Below are 17,742 nucleotides of genomic sequence, written 5' to 3'. Positions count from 1 at the left end.
GGGGGTGGGGGTGGGGTGGGCGGGGAGAAAAGTGCAACAATGAATGAACGAATGGAAATCCAAAATCTCTGTAAATGTTCATTGAAATTAATTAAAAAAAGGTAATTTTGTAATAATATAGGGATTTGTCCAGAGGACATAATAGTCCTTAGCTAATAAAATCCAGTAATAGAGTCTCATGTATATGAGACAGTAAGATGCAGTACTCTGTGATGTGTAAATCTTAAATATAAATGTTAAAGGAAAGGAGAGCCTAAATGGGAGTATTTATTCAGAGGTTTCCCATAAAACAAGGCATGAGACGATTATGGAAGATGAACAGTAAAGAGGAGATGGAGAACGTTTCAGTGGGGGAACTAACACCCAAAGAGCAGGAAGGACAGAAGGGAGGAGAGCTCCAACTAGGTAACTCTTCATCTTGCAGAGTAATAAGACAGTCAGAAATGGAGGTGCCCGCATTTGTATGACTAATTTGTACTTCAAATATCAACTGCAGTGCCTAAGAAAATAATTTCTCAAAGTTTAGAACTCGTAAGATATGACTAATAAAATGAGTCTGTTTTTAACTTGAACTCAGTGGAAACCAATTGCTCACTGGCAGTTACATAATCTCCTTGATTTAGGCAGGTTACAACCAGTCTCTTTTTGGCTTACTGAGGGATCAGGTCCTAAAAGTAATCATATACTCAGCAGGGTTGGAGAAACTTCTTGCAGAAGAGTGACTACAGTAAGTATGCTGGAAAGCTAAAGCTACGGTGAATAAACAACTTGGAAAATACACAAAAAGTAGCTGAAGTCAATCTGATTAGTAAATAGGGTGGAGTATGTAGGATTCCTGGGAAAGAAATCCAAGGGCATTCCATTCTCAGGGTGGGGAAGGAAAAGCAAAAAAAAGAGAGATGGCTGTACCCCAAGGGTCAAGGCCAAAAAGAATTCCTGGCCAGAAAGGGAGGAGCCCAGCCCTGGTGAGCTAACAGCTCAGAGGAATTAAGCGGTATATCTAATTAACTGTAGTGCCCCTTGAGCAGCCACAGCGGCTATCGTCTATAATTAAATAAGGAATAATTTAAGAAAAATGAAGTGTAATGTCAGGAATGGGAAGGAACTGTCAGAGGAAATCAAAGCAAAAGGAGATACTGAAATCAAAAGAAATATTAAAAGAACAGGGCAAATTTCTTCTCCAAGTGACACATGAATGGCAAGGTTCCATGTTTTATTTACCTTGGAGTTAGAATACTCAAGATCTATAAAAATAGAACTTCATCTCACTTACTTTGGGCACATTTTCAGGAAGAACCAGTCTTTGGAAAGAGACATCGTTCTGGGAAAAGCAGAAGGTCAGAGGAAGAGAGGAAGAATCTCAATGAGTGACAACCACCGTGGCCTTGAAGATGAATGATCATGGGGATCATGGGAGCAGGACAGGGCAAGGTTCACTGTTCACAGGGTGCTTATGAGTCATAGTCAATTTAACGGTACCTCACAACAACATAAAAACGATGAGAAACCGTAACAAGCCATACTGTCAATCTAAAATGTGCATTTTCACGTTCTTAGGAAGGAGAGTTTACTATTTTCTTTCATACTTATCTGGATGTGTTGAATATCTGGCAAAATTTCAAGGAGAAAAAGGTAAAAAGCTACATATTTCCAACATTCTTAACACTGGATCTTCAAGTAAAGGGAACAATCCTGAAATTATGTTATTATTGAATTTTCTTAAGCATTGAAACTAGTTCCTCAATGTTCTGAACACAGGAGACTCAAAGGAAAAACACTTGCATTATAACTTGCAGGCATTATTTGATTCTATGATATCATGACCTTATTAGAGTTAGATTAATTTAAGAGATAATTGTGGAATCAGCTGTAAATATGCACTTTTCTAAAAAAACAATTCATAATATACTTTTTTGCCAGTTCTGTCCTTACTAGATGCCTAATGCTTTCTTTGTTCTGTTAATAAAATGACATTCTTTAAAGGAGAAGACCAGGGAGCTCTGGTGGCCTAGTGGCAAGAAGCTGCAATCCCAAAGGCACATAGTTCAAATCCACCAGATGCTCTGCTGAAGAAGGAGGGACAATCTCCTCCTGTGCCAGTTGGATCTAATTCAATGGTACACAACAAAAAGGGAAAAAAAAGTAGAACACCTACTGGTGCAGGACAAGATGCCCCCTCAAAGTACATCTAAGATACAATGCCTGACTTAATTAGAATTACTTCCTCCTTCTCAGATGTTGACTACCCTTTCAATTCTGTAAAAGACATAACTAATTTTATAAATTATAAAATGTAATTACTAATTTTTAAAATATATTGTAACTTTTAGGTGTCCTCAGTCTGTCATGGATTTTAAAAACATTTTGAGATGATCTAGAGGGGTAAAATTTGGTATGAATATATAGTTTTTCCCCTTGTTCGATAGAAAAAAAATCCTAAAACATGGAGTTTTATCAGGTCCCCTCTGCCATCCATGGTCAACTGTGTGATTTTAGTTCCAGGAACAAGCTATACCTTTAAGTAAAAGAATAATTAATACAATTTATTGTTATTTATTAAGTGTATTTGAGAAAGTTAGTTCAGTCTAATGACTGAGTAAATAATCCTTTTTAATGATCTCCTTTTTCTTTTAATAAAACTGAGTAGTTACATGAGAGATTTTTATAAATGATCTATTCTCTGAGGGCATCCTTTGGCCAAGTAACAGAGTAGCTCATAAAATAAGTCACACCAGTGAGTTCTCCATTCCTTTAAAAAGCATCTTTATAAGACTCCAAATTTCGTCAGTATTTACAGCAAAAATGAGAAGGCAAAGTGAGCAGCTCACAAAACGACTGGGAAGGAAACGTAATCAATGCCACTGAACAATCTGTGTAGGCAATTGTTAAATGTGAACTTAATTTGCTGTGTAAACTTGCTTCAAACAAAAAAATGAAATATTATTTAAAAAAATAATATAAAAAGAAAAAAAAATATTGTGAGACATCAGGAACTGAGTATCACTGCTAGAACATTCTTTGTCACAAAAAGCCAAAAATGTGACTCATTAGGAACTGAAGTATGACATCAGTCATCTTACAAAAAATTATTTTTAGAAACCAATAGTACAGTTTATGGATTTTTAACTAGGATGGTGAAGCTTCTTCTCACATACTTTGGGCAAGTTGTTAGGAAAGGCTCTTCCCCAGAAAAGGACAACATACTTGGATGGGTACAAAGTCTGTGAAAGAGAGGAAGAGTCTCTGAGATGGGTTGATACAGTGGTTGCAGCAAAGGGATCAAGCATGTCCGTGATGTTAAGAATGGCACAGGACTGGGCAGAATTCCAATGTGTTGTTCACAGGTTGCCATGAATCTTACTCAGCTCAACAACACTTAACAACAACTAACCCAAGAGGACCAAAGAAGTAAAATTCTTTCCACTCTTCAGCAAAGATAGGTTTGTAAATGGTTCTGTGAAGAACTAGGAGAACCTCTACGGTCTGGAAAGGTATGATCAATTTAGAGTCTTCTCCTCTGAAATAGCTATTAAGGGAAAAATAGACTCAGATAAAGTTGGTTGGTTTTTTTTTTTATAACAAAGAGCCATAGAAAAAGTATCATAAAAAAAGTTCTGGATTTCTGGAGCTATTACTATAGAGAGAATTCACATCTAGCTTGATGGGGAAGTGAGCTACAGATAAAGTGAATTATTTTTTTTTTTTAATTTTATTATTTTTGTGTAAGTGTACCGTCAAATCAGATCTGACTGGTACAGGAGGAGACTGCCCCTCCTTCCCCGGCAGAGCATCTGGTGGATTTGAACCATACGCCTCTGGGATTGTAGTTGCAGCTCCTTGCCACTAGGCCACCAGAGCTCCCCTTAAAGTGAATAATTTTAAAGATTTTCTGGAATGTGATACTTTAGAGATAAGACCCATAGGAAGGAAGGCTTCATGACTAAGGGTCACTAGTGACTGATGAGTCACTGATTAGTGACTGATTTAAGGATGAGAGACTAGGGTGGGTTTGAGAAGACATTTTAGCTTTTACACTCAGACTGTTTGGCTTTTAGCTATATTTCAAAGTAAATGTTAGCTATATCCCAGCTACTATTATTTTAATAATATCAAAGACTGCTCTCTAAGTCTCACAATTGTTAAAGAGAATTCTCCCTTCTTGAAATCCACGGCACCATGATATGGTTTGACTCTGGCCAACTAAGGTAATAAGACAGTACTCAGCATTTGCTGAAACTCAAAAACTCATCTCTGTGGTTTTGTACTCCATGACACACAGTTTAATGTTTTTGGGGTGTTTTTTAAAATATACAATGGAGTATCATTCAACAATACAAAAATAGATAGTACTGACACATTCTTCAACTGAAAAAAAGTCAATCCAAAGGACCACAAAATGTTATCAATGCATTTACATGAACCCATCAGAAGAGATAAATCTATAAAAAAAAATCTGATTAAAAGTTGCCTGGATTTAGAGGAAGGAGCCCTGTGTGTTTTCAGCAGGTTAAGTGCTGGGCTGTTAACTGACAGGTCAACAGCCACCTGAAGGGAGAAAAATCAGGCTTACAGACACTGAAGTCCAATAGAGGGTTTCCATGAGCTGGCTAGCAGGCCAGTAACTAAGTTTATGATTACACAATACTGGAAACCTGCTTGCTATTAGACCTAAAAAGTCAGTAGGAGCCACAAGGGAAAAAAAAAATTAATTAGTATTTGCTTTGAGGCAAAAAGCTCATTTCATGTCATGTTATGTTACGACATACACAATTTGTAAAAGTACAGATGTACTTAGTTTCCTTGCAGGATATGTAAAATAAAACACTACAATGGGAGGCATTTGGATTAGAAAAATCTGAGCGTGCTGATTACAAAGCATTAACAATCATGACCATAAATTATTAAGGAAGGCTACAGGATAGTCTTTAGAAATTAAATTTTCTTTTTTATCTAAACATAGTTTTAGATTTGTTAGAGTAGTGAACTAAAGAATGTTATTAAAAATCACTGTGTAATAAAACTTTGGTTAAAAAAATCATTAAAAGAAACTTAATTAACCAACTTGAGGGAAACATAAATGTCTAAAAGACTTAACAGATATTTAAAGCAATAGTTATTACACCAGTAAGATCATCAAGGGGTCTCTAAAATTATCACTTTCTCCAGACCTATCATTAAAAAGAAGGGGGGGAAATCAACTGTTGTCAAATAACGGCAGAAGTTCTGTGCTGACCTTTTTTTTCTCCAGTGTAGGGCACATAGTCTTCCCTGTCCTTATGCTCCAGTGCCTCCTTCTCCAGGTATGAAAGGAGGTGCTCCCTATCGAACGGCCCGGTGGCAGACTTTGAAGTCTGGTTCTTCTGTCGGAACCCTGCAGGCAGGAGGGCATTCTGCCAAAGAGAACAAATCAGTAACTGTGACCATCAAAGCTGCCAATGCTGGGTGCTTCCATAAATGGCCCATATGAGAAAGAATTAGAGACTAGCACAAGAAAAAAAATTATAGCCTAGAATGTGGTATAGGCATTAAACAGTTCATTATAGGATTTTAGAGCAGCAGTGTAAAAATACTCCAAAGGAAAGATGAGTTTTTTTCCCCCATAGGAAAAATTCACTTACATTATTATTAAATGTGTACACCTTTTCTTTAGAAAGTATGGGGCCAGTGGGAAACACCCTGCAGTTTTAAAATTTTCTGAGTAAAAAAAAAGGTAAGGTTCTTTGACATGCTTAATAATCGGCTCAGTACAGATACACATAAAAGAATAATTTTATCACAAAAGAATGTTAAATGGCTTGATACATCACATCTCTTCCAATAATCTACAGTTTATCATGAAGACTTTCTCATAAAGAAACCATGTACATTATACACAAAATATAAGAAATTAATGTTTATTTGTGCTTAAATACAATGTGAAAGGCTCAACTTTTTACAGTATTTGTATGTGTATACACATGGATATTAGAATAGATTGACAAATAGTCTATAAGTCTATGTGTGCATACATTTTGTTTGTTTGTATATGCATATATAAGCACACTAGAATATATGTGCACCGATCACAGTAAGTTACACACACATACGGGCACTCGAAGATCAGCGTTAGTACCCTGTCCCTAGGTTTCATATGGATACTCTGTTGTGAGTGTATGGACAGATTCCTTAACAAGAATCTTGTTAATTCAAAACTGCCTACAAGGACATAAAGATGAAACATAAAATTTCTCTTTCAGACTTTGAAACTGAAGTCAATAATTACATATGATGAACCCATAAAGTACTATCGCTTTTTACTTCCTAAAAAATTTATTAATCTGTCTACATTTTTTCCATTTTTACAACCACCACCTTGATCCAAGGCTGACTTAAACTTCATTATTATATTAACTTCCAGCTTATCCCCCTGGTTCAGCTGCCTTATGCTCTATCTCCCTTTGCTCTTACAATCTGTTATCTTAGCCTCACCTCACACCATACTGCCTACACTTTTTCAGTCAAGTCACACTAGCCTTTATTCCTCCCTTACACTTCTTTCATTTACAAGGTCATTATGTATGTGGTTTCCCCATTTCCTGGACTGTTCTATCCATCCTTCTTTGCTATTCATTCTTTAGAGACCATATTTATTTTTGTTCATCATTGCTACCCTATACGTAGCACTGAACTTGGATATACAGAAGTTCCTTAAGTATTTACTGAGTAAAGATCTGAAAATACATTTGAAGAAAAATGACAAGGCAAAGAAATAAAACTCACTTTTCTTTGCTGTTAATAAGTCTTGCATTAATGTATGGCTATTTCACAATATTAGTGATAGAAATGCAATATTCAATCCAAGAGGAGCCTGTGTGTGTTGAGTTCCATCGAGTAGGAACCTACCTAGAGATGCCCTCCAGCGAGTTTTCAGAAGCAGTCAATCACATGGGAGAAGGTTGTCAATCCTTCTCTCACAGAGCAGCTGGTGGATTTGAACCACGTGCATTTGGGATTGCAGTGTAGACTTTTAACACTAGGCCACCAGAACTCTAAGAGAAGCAAGCCTACAGTTTTTAAATGGTATATTATTTGAGATTCTTGTTCTTAACAGTCCTTGTCTCAAACAAATAGCTGACTAGTTTTAGAACTCTAACTCCAGAACCAAGCTTCATTAGAAATATATTATCAAGTAAGTTAATGAATAACAATTTAAAAATTATTGAAAATTCATTAAAATGACTACCACTTAAAATCAGCTCTTTCTTCTGTGCAGAGGAATTCTGTTGTAATAACACATGCACAGTATTGTGTGTGTATAAATATGTATATGTATATATATATATGTATGTATGTATGTGTGTGTGTGTATATATATATATATATATATATATATATATATATATATATATATATATAAATAAATAAAGAAAAAGGTTTGCCTAGCTGGCTATCTTTAGGCGAGAGCTGGTCTGAGAAAATACAGTAGTTAGTAAATTAACACAAAACCAGTAACCAGTTACTGTAAGTTGATTCCAACTCATGGCAACTCCACAAATCTTCACCCAATTTATAGAAACCCTCCTTGGGTTTCTGTGGTTGTATATGTCTTGGCATAAAAAAACATGTGGTACAAACAGAAGCCTAGCAAGTAACCACAGTCCTAAAGTTAAGCAGTCATTACTAATAGGTTCCACTAATAGGTTCCATACACCCCTCCACACCCCCCAAAACATCACAGTGAACCCAGGGTCTTTGTCTTAGTCTTGTATAATTTGTAAGACATCCAGTATTCACTTTCTATATTAAAACATATATTCAGGTCTGCTCCATAAAGGCGATTATATTACTAGAAGCCCACTTAGACTTACCCTGTCATAACTAGAAATCATTCCATTTGCTCAGTTGTCTTTCAGAAAGATAATGATCAGGTTTAAAGTCAAGAAGGACTTTGTGGAGATACTACATTGGAGCCCATCTGGTAAAGAGGCTCTGAAGAGGCACAGAGGTTGGCACACAGAATAGAGCTAATCACTTGCTGCGCTTTATCAAAAACTACTTCCGTGTGCACAAAGAAAATATTTCTTGAGAGGACAGAAATTTTCAGAAGTCTGAAAACAAGTTTGTTCTGTCGACAACGAATAAGAGAAAGAAGTGGAGGAATCGAAGAAGTAAAAATTTAGGTCAGTGAATAAAAAGAAGAGGGATGAGGAGGGTGGGTGGTACCAGGGGAAAGTTCTGAAAAAGTGAACTGCTGAAAGGCAGATCCATTTTGTCTTGAAGGATGTGAAAAGATACTTGATTTTCCTTTGTACCCAGACTCACCTCAGGATCAAGATCATCGAGAACAGTTTCCAGCTGTTTCAGTTCTACTTCTGACAGATTGCCAAGGAGCTCATCTTCGTCAAGGTCCTTGTACTTTTCTAAGTCCTTCCGGAACGGCAGTGTCATGTTTGCAGTGTAGGAAGCCACTTATTCAGCAAAATTAATGGCTTCTGATTTTCTTAAAGCTATGGAGGGGATAAGAAAAGCCCAAATAATTTTAAAAAGTTATCCTTACCTACTTAGACTATCAGGCTAAATAAAATATCATTTCCGCGTGCCATATAGTTTCAGATCAATGATCATACTTAACATTTGTTTAGGGGTCATTCATCGACTTTACCGTTTTTGTGGCTGTTGACAAAATAAAATAGGTGGCACAACAAAATTCAAATCCATTAACACAGCTACTTGATTAGAATTTCCAATAACTGAGTTTTAGAGAGAAAGAAGTAACAGCATGTGCTAAAGGAAAATGTTTTCATCAATGATTCCAGAGTGTTGCAATCAGAAAACTCTGCCTGAAGCATAACATGCTAAAGGAATGCTTGTTTTACTGTAAATTGCTTAGAACTTTATTTTTAAGCTCAATATTAGAGCAAGGATACACAGTATGTGTTTAGGAAAGAAAATACGGTATTCTGAAAATGACTGAGTCAAACATTCAAACCGCACTAAGATATGGTCCCCATCACATGGTCTGGCTGTGATGGTCTGGCGGGGTCTGCCTATCCACAGGAAAGGAGTGTGACCACTTCCTCGCTAGTGGGTTTCTCCCAAGTAAGCTAGGAGGTTCATCCTTCTGAACACAGAAGAAGCACTGCTCTGTAGGGACAGTTATGGAAAACAAGTCACACAACACACAGGAAGTAAAAGTAAAATGTGTCTAAACATCCTAGCCTTATATGTGAATCATCTGCCTCACAAATGTTCCTCTCTATATAAAACAATTGTTAGTGATGGCAGTAATTTCTCTTGGCTGCAAATGTCCTATGCCCAAAACTACTGCCATCAAGTCAGTTTCAACTTGGAGCAATTCTCCACTCAGTTTCTGAGTCTGCAAATCTTCACAGGAAGGGACTGCCTATCTTTCTCCCACAGAGTGACCTATGGAGTCAAACAACTAACATTTCAGTTAGCAGTCTTATCCACCAGGTGCAAAAATGACCCAATATTTAACATTTTAAATATATTTTCTTTAGTGTCCTTTACTGCCATGTTTTCCCAACTTATTGCCATCAAATCAGAATCAATTCATCATAGCTGACATTCCAGTGGGTTTTCAGAGGCCATAAATCACACAGGAGGAGACTGCTCATCTTTCTTCCCTCAGAGCCACTGGGCTGGCAGTGCAATTCCTTACCACTAAGCAATCAGAGTGTGAGAAATCAGTGTTCAGGAGGACCATGGTGATACAGGAGGAAGTTCAAGCTGCTCTGAAAGAACTGGCAAAAAACAAGGCCAAAGGAATTGATGGAATACCAACTGGTCTATTTCAACAAACAGATGTAGCCCTGGATCAGCAGGTTGTGTCAAGATATCTGGAAAACAATCATCTGACCTATATTTATTTACATTCTAAAAGAAGGGTGTGTGTGTGCATGTGTGTTGTGTGTATATATGTGTGTATATATTTATATATATGTATTATAACACATATATACAATTTAATTTTGTCTGGGTTTTACACTTTATGAGATCATATAGTACATATTCTTGACACTGCTTTCATTTTTATTTCTATGTAGTATCCCACTGTATCATAAACATTTTATTTACTTGTACCCTTTTTTCCTCTATTTTCCTGCTATAAACAACCTTGGTTTTTTCCTGATATATCTGTGTATGGAAGAGTTTCGCTATGATTCAAACCTAGAAATGCAACTCCTGGGACAAGCCCAAGTATTAGATTTAATACTTCTTAAAGTACCTAATATTTTAGGTCTTATCAAATTATTTTAAAGCTAAATTGATTGTACCAATTTACATTCCTAGATGCAGCATATGATAATTTATGTTGATTTTAATCCTTGTTGATTATTGTTATTACTAAAGTTTTTCTTTTTAGTCAGTCTGGTAGATATATGCAGTGTTAGCTTTAAAGGCTGGATTTTTTAGCCTTTAGATTAGCCCCCCTCTGGTTCCCAACTATCTTAATTGCAGATACATGGTCTTGCAAATCATCAACAGCTGTGGGGTGAGAACAAGAGCAAGCTTCCCACACTGAGCAGACTTAAGGAAACAAGACTCTGGTGATGGTGGTGGAGAGGCTGCAACATTGCTGTGGAGAAACTTTGGCAAGATGTAACCAGAGGAGCATTGAAATAAAGGCCATAGTTGAAGGTTTTTCTGTTCTTGCCGAATGATAGAAGGAAAAACTAACTTGTAAGTGCTCTGAGGTAAACCCTGCTGGATGATTAAGGAAACCAAAGGCTTCTTGAACCTGTGCTGCTGAACTGAAACTAGAGCCTGGACTATTTGAGGGATTGTGCCTTAGGACTGCTGGGCTAAAATATGGACTTCTATGAGTGATATTCTTTGCCGTTCCCATTCTCCAACTTACTTTCCGAATAAACTTCACTTTTTTAATTGGTTTGCTTACAAAATTCACGTACATTGTGTTTCACACTATTCTTCATTCACACTGTTCCATACATGTCATTCTCATGAATTGTTTTACAAAATTAATCATCATTGGACCTTGCCCATAATTACCTTGTCTTTTCATCCAGATCCTGCCCATTTCCTCCCCCCCCTCCCCCCACCAAACTGTGCAACTGTGTGTAAACCCCACTCTTGGTGCCACAACTGTGAATCAAGTCTGTGAGTCAACACAACGAATGTCAGACCCATATGACTGGCAGAAAGAGCTGCAGGAGTGTAGGGGTGGCATGTGTGATTGAGCTGCTATTTCTGCTATGTCTGTATGGATGGGGACAGTTCCCTTTATGAAGGAGGGAGAAGTCAGACTCAGTCACCTTCACATTGCATTAGCTCCTTTCATAATATAAAATAGTAATTCACTGGTTTATTTGCATTTTACTGAATTATGTTGCGTTTTGTGTATCATTTAATATATTCATCGGTGCTCTTTATGCTGTGAGCAATTTGTTACCCATTTTCATATATAACTTTTTTATTGATACATGAATGCTCTTGATATATCTTGGATATTAATCTTGGTGGTTATATGTGTAACAAATACTGTTTTCTTTTTCCTCTATGCCTCCAAGTCATAGGATCCTATGTACAATAGAATGAAACCTGCTTGATCCTGTGTCATCCTATATTTTTTTTTTTACAATGTTTGGTGTCATCCTATATTTTTAAAATATTTTCACTTACATTTTTAGAGAATTTACTTCTTTAGCCTCCCCCACCCCTTTCATGTTAATCAAGCCGGCATTTCCTTTCTTTCTGGATTATGAAGTTCTGCCAAGATATTAGATGTTTCCAGTCAAAGTTTTCTATCTGGCATCAATAAAAAGCAAACAGATGGTGCTCATTCTACCCAGTGTTGTCCAAACACTTACCAATAAAGCAGTGCTCTGGGATTTTTCCTCCATGTTTTTATTGGTTTGCTCACAATCATCCATCACATTGCTGTTTCATGCATGTACACTGTTTTATACAATCTTTCATTTACATTTTGTTTCATTTGTGTACACTGTTTTATACAGTCATTCATATATATTGTATTCTATGTCATTAACTACTACTGTTATTCAAAATTGGGAAGGGTGTAGGCCAGGGATGTTCCTATCCTTTTCAATCTCTATGCAGAACAGATCATCTGGGAAGCTGGGCTCTATGAGGAGAAATGTGGCATCAAGATTGTAGTAAGAGTCATTAACAATCTGCACTATGTAGATAACACAACCCTGCTTGTGGAAACTGAGGAGGACCTGAAGTGATTGCTGCAGAAGGTCAAGGACTGCAGCCCTCAATATGGTTTGAGGCTCAACATCAAGAAAACAAGGATTCTCACCACTGGGCCGATTAGGTGTGTCAGTAAGATTGGCACATGATAGGGCAGGGTTTAGGGCTGCTGTATATAGGATCATAACAAATACAACAACAACAACAATTACTATCGATCCATGAATACTATCACCTTGTCTTTCCAAGTTCCCAATAAATGTTTCTTATCCCTTTAACCTCTATCTACCCACTAACCTCTATTATCCTTATGATTTCCCTCCATCTTCCTTTCCTCTTCCTCTTTTGAATATCTTGCTCAGTTACCTTATTTTTACAGTAATGGTCTTATGGAGTATTTATCCTTACGAAACTGAGTTATTTGACTCAGTATAAGGCTCTCTCGACTCTCTTCATGTTATATAGTATTTTATTTTACAAAATCGCTGTTGCTTAGAGCTGTGTAGTATTCCATTGTGTGACTGTAACACAGTATCTCAATCCATTTGTTTGTTGATAGGCATTTGGGCTGCATTTTCTTCCTATTGTGAATAATACTGAACACAACTGTATATATCTCTGTGTGTGTCTTAGCTCTGATTTCCTTGGGGTATATTACTAGCAGAGGAATAGCTAGGTCATATGGGAGCTCCCAGTTCATCTTTTAGAGAAAATGCCAAGCTACCTTGCAGAGTGGTAGCACCATTTTGCATTCCCACCAGCAGGGAAATGACAAATTGTTCTCTAATAAGCTCAAATCTCTCCACATTGTTTCCAATTTACTGTTAGCTGTCCTCTTAAACGCTGCTACTGCTACTGGAGAGTGATGGTATCTCATTGTTGTTTTGATTTGCATCTTTTTTTATTGCCAGTGATTTTGAACATTTCTTTACCTTTTGGGCATATCTTCCTTTGCAAAGTCTTCTCATGTCTTTTGCCATTTTCTTATTAGTTATCAGTCTTTTTTTCTTGTGGAGACCCTGTAGTACTCTGTGTAAACTTTCATTTTTATATCACTGCCAAATGGTTTTCTTTCCAGTCTACAGGCTTTCTTTTACCTGACTGGAACAAGTTTTTGATGTATTTTGATATTTAGAAGGTCTCACTCATCAATTTTATCCTATCCTCATTCTGCAATTCTGGCTATACTTGCAAGTCTATTTATGCTATAGTCAAGGGCTTTTAAATTTGGTCTCTTTTGATCCTTATGGTTTTGGGTTTTACCTCTAGATCTCTGATCCATCTTGAGTTTATTTTTTTATGTGTTTATATGTGTTTATTTTTATGGTGTGAGATGTGGATCTTTTTCCCATTTTTTGCAGGTACCATTTTTTGCCAGCACCATTTGTTGAAGCGGTCATTTCCTTATTTGATAGGATTTGTTTCCTTGTCAAATACCAACTTACTATAGGTAGATGGGTTCTCGATACTATTCCATTGGTTTATGTGTCTGTTGTTGTACCAACACCAAGCTGTTTTGGTTACTATGGCTGTGTAGTAGGTTTTGAGATCTGGAATTGCTTTGTCTCCCATTTAATTTTAATTTTCAGAGGAATTTTGTTTATTCGAGATCTCTTTCCTATCTAAATAATATTGCAAACTGCCTTTCTATCTCCTTGAATAAATAGTCTGGTATATCTGTATTGGGATTGCATTGAACATGTAGATTACTTCTGCTGGAATGTTGAGTCTTCCTATCCATGAAGAGGGAATATTTTTTCATTTCGTTAAGTCTCTTACTGTTTCATGTAGTAGTGGTTTTTGTTGTGGTGGTGGTGGTGGTGGTACCATCAAGTCAGATCTGACTAGCACAGGAAGAGACTGCTCCTCCTTCTTCAGCAGAGCATCTGGTGGATTAAAACCATGCATCTTTGGGATTGCAGCGCAGCTTCTTTCCACTAAACCACCAGAGCTCCCTCTCACGTAGTAGTGTTTTGTAGTTTACCTTACAATGGTCTTTTGCATCTCCAATTATATTTATTCCCAAGTATTTCATATTTTTGTTGGTTACTATCAATGGTATTGCTTTCTTAGGGTTTCCCCCCATTTTTTTTGTTGCTTGTAGAGGAATCACACTGATTTTTTTTTAATATTAACCTTGTATTCTTTCATGTAACAGTCTTCCTTTATCAAGTGTTCACATTCTCAGCTTCGCTGTAAAGTAGATTCACTTTCTCTAGTGTGATTATAGTGCACCATGCAACTCTCATCCTTTACTGAGGAATATCTGTGTGCTGAGTGTTCCAAATGTTAGCAGATTCAGCTTAGAAACCTTGGGAAAGTAACAAATACAGCAATGGAAGCAATCTTTGGCTTTTATTTTATCCCAAGGATGACATGTCCTCTTCTTCATCTCAGGGATGACAAATCCTTCTCCCTTGGAAAAATCCCAAGCTTTCCCCCTCAGAACAGCAGGTGGGTTTTAAACTACTGAACTCCTGATTGGTAGCCTGGTGTTTAAATGCTGTGTCTCCAAGGCTCCTTCCAATAGACAAGCAGTGTTGTTCTGAGATCAAAAGAGTTACTCTCTCTAAATAGCCATATAATCTTTGACCTTAAAAATGGTTCACCATCTGTTTCAAGTGTTTTAGTTAAAATGCTCAAATCAACATTCTTTCAAATCAACATTCTTTTACCCCCTCCCCCTTCAATCTAACTGCCTCTGAATTAATCTGGAAACAATGTTGAAATAAACTACCCACATAGAGATCTTAACATTTTAAAGTATCAAACTGCCTTCTTATTTGGAATTGAGTTTCATCTCTGCTGGTTTGAGGAACATTCTCTTAATGGAGAAGGTCAAAGTTAGGAAAGTGATCTATTTGCTCCTAATAGCTGACAGTATAAGATAATTAATTGCACAGGATTTTTAAGAATCTTATGGCATCATTTCCTTTTTACAAGCTTGTATTTTAACATTAGCTATAAATGTAATTTTACTGAGTGTCTACATCATGCACAGTGTTTTCCCTCTAAAATGAAATCTAATCTACTTAGGGAGCTCTAGTAAATGCTGCTGACAGAAGGTATGGGGTTCAAATCCATCAACTGCTCTGCAGAAGAAAGATGGGTAACCTTCTCATGTCTGATTTACTGCCTCTGAAAACATACTGGAGGGTAAGCTATTGGTCAGTTCTGACTTGACGGTACACAACAACAACTTTTCAAGTAATGTAAGGTGTAAGATATTTAAAAAGAAAATAAACTGGCTTAACCTTCTGTTAGGTTCACTTACTTTTGTATGCAAATCATAATAAAACACATAAAAATCATAATTCCTGTAAGGTTTTTAATGAGATGCTATTTTTAAGCCAGGGAGCTCTGGTGGCCTGGAAGCAACAAGCTGCACTACAATCCGAAGGCACATGGTTTGAGGCCACCAGCTGCTCCGCTGGAGAAGGATGGGCAATCCTGTGTGATTAAATGCCTCTGAAAACCCACTGGAGGGTCAGCTATGGGTCGGTTTCAACTCTACGGTACACAATAACAGCAACAACGACAATACTGCTGAACCAGTTCTTTGCACATTCCCTTATAATAATATGTCCTCAAGAGCTAGCTAACCTTTGAAATCTTCTGAGCATGTCTTTTGTGTTTCTCCCATTTGTTTTGGCTTCTTGACACTATATTGCAATTTTCAGTCTCTTTTGTTATTATTTTGGGCTTCCCCACCCCTCCTCTGACTTTTTAAGAATCTTGTGCTCTCTTCATGCATTATATCTATAGCTAACATTGAGAAGAATGGGAATTCCAGATCATTTATTTATGCTCTTATGAAAACCGTACCCAAATCAAGAAGCTGCTGTCTAACAGCAAGGAAACAAACGGTTTAAAAATCAGGAAAAGTACAACATAAACAGTTTTCCAAGCATCCTGAAAAATCTACAACCAGGAGAGGAGGATAAAATAAATGAATGGGACCTTCTAAGACTAAATCCTTAGGCATATCTAAAAACTTCTCCAACAGAGTAAAAAGGGAAGCCACAGACTGGGGGAAAATACTTGGTAATGACATGTCAGATAAGGGACTTATATCTAGAATTTATAAAATACTCGAGCACCACAACAAGATAAAGGTAAATAACCCAACTGAAAAACGGGCACAGGATATGAACAGACTCTTCACCAAGACAACATTCAGATGGCAAACAAACACATCAAAAAATGTTCAAAATCCCTAACTCTAAGAGAGATGCAAATCAAAACACCTATGAGATATCATCTCACCCCAGTAAGAATAGCAAAATAACAGAACAGCAAACGCCAAATGCTGGTGAGGCTGTGGAGAAACTGGAACCCTTATTCACTGTTGGTGGGAGTGTAAAATGGTGCATCCACTACAGAAGGCTGTCTGGCACTTTCTCAAAATGTTGCAAATAGAAATACCACTTGACCCAGCAATTCCACTACTGGGAATCTATTCTAAAGAAACCGTAACTGTCATCAAGGCAGATATATGCACACCCATGTTTACTGCAGCTTTGTTCACTATTGTGAACAAAGAGTTGAAAACAAACTAAGTACCTATCAACAAACAAATGGATAGAGAAGCTGTGGTATATTCACACAATGGTATACTACGCTGCTTTGAAAAACAAAGTACTTATGAAATATTATACAAAATGGGTGACCCTTGAGGACATTATGCCGAATGAAATATCTCAGTCACAAAAGGACAAATACTGCATAGTGCCACTGTTGTAAAATGGGAATGACATCGGGGTTGGGAGTAGACTGAGAAAGATGGGATAAATTATGTATACTGCACTGAAACAGATGAGGGAGAGAACTGTTTAAAAGATATATGATGGCAATTATGGTCATGACAAGCATCCAGAATGACAGCTGCATAGTGGAGTGGACTGGGTGGGGGTACTGTATACTAATGAAAGCATTTTTCTTTTACTTTTCAAAGAGAAGAGCAAACTGGGGGGAGAGGGGGAGGAGTGGGCAGGGAGAAAAATGCAACAGTGAATGAATGGAAATTCAAAGTCTCTGTAAATGTTCATTAAAATGAATAATAAAAAAATCAAAACAAACAAAATCAGGAAAACTGCGCATCAGGGTTGTATTTTCTCTCCATGCCTAGTCAATGGTATGCTAAGCAAATCATTCAAGAAGCTGAACTCTGTGAAGAAGAAAGTGGCATCAGGACCAAATAAAAGACTCATCACCAACCTGCATTATGCAGATGACACAACCTTGTTGGCTGAAAGAGAGGACTTGAAATGTTTGCTACAGAAGATCAAAGAATACAGCCTTCAATATGGATCACATCTCAATACCAAGAAGATAAAAATTTTACCACTGAACTGATAAGCAAACAGTATGATAAATGTAGAAAAGATTGAAGTTGTCAACTATTTTATCTTACTTGGATCCACAATCAACACCCTTGGTACCAGCAGTCAGGAGATCAGAAGATGTACTGCACTGGGAAAGTCTTTAGTCAAGGACCTCTCCAAATTATGGAGGAGCAATGATGTCAGTTTGAGGACTAAGGTTTGCCTGATTTAGGCTATGGTC

The 17,742-nt window shown here is 37.1% G+C and overlaps 1 protein-coding gene across 1 annotated transcript in view; it reads right to left on the bottom strand.

The window, feature by feature from the left end:
- Positions 1 to 17,742, bottom strand: part of TMOD3 (tropomodulin 3 (ubiquitous)) — a 72,292-nt gene that overhangs the window by 31,915 nt on the left and 22,635 nt on the right. The window contains exons 2-3 of the mRNA XM_006895324.1: positions 8,302 to 8,486; positions 5,234 to 5,390 (exon numbers count right to left, since the gene is read on the bottom strand). Of these exons, the coding sequence (XP_006895386.1) occupies positions 5,234 to 5,390; positions 8,302 to 8,427 (283 nt within the window). The 5' untranslated portion in view covers positions 8,428 to 8,486. The remainder of the gene's footprint in view (positions 1 to 5,233; positions 5,391 to 8,301; positions 8,487 to 17,742) is intronic.

Source organism: Elephantulus edwardii, unplaced genomic scaffold (genome assembly GCF_000299155.1).
Source record: "Elephantulus edwardii isolate Elephantulus edwardi_28Jun2011 unplaced genomic scaffold, EleEdw1.0 scaffold00164, whole genome shotgun sequence".
NCBI lineage: Eukaryota > Metazoa > Chordata > Mammalia > Macroscelidea > Macroscelididae > Elephantulus > Elephantulus edwardii.
The sequence above is the reverse complement of the archived record's forward strand: the minus strand, read 5'-3'. Positions and strand labels throughout refer to the sequence as shown.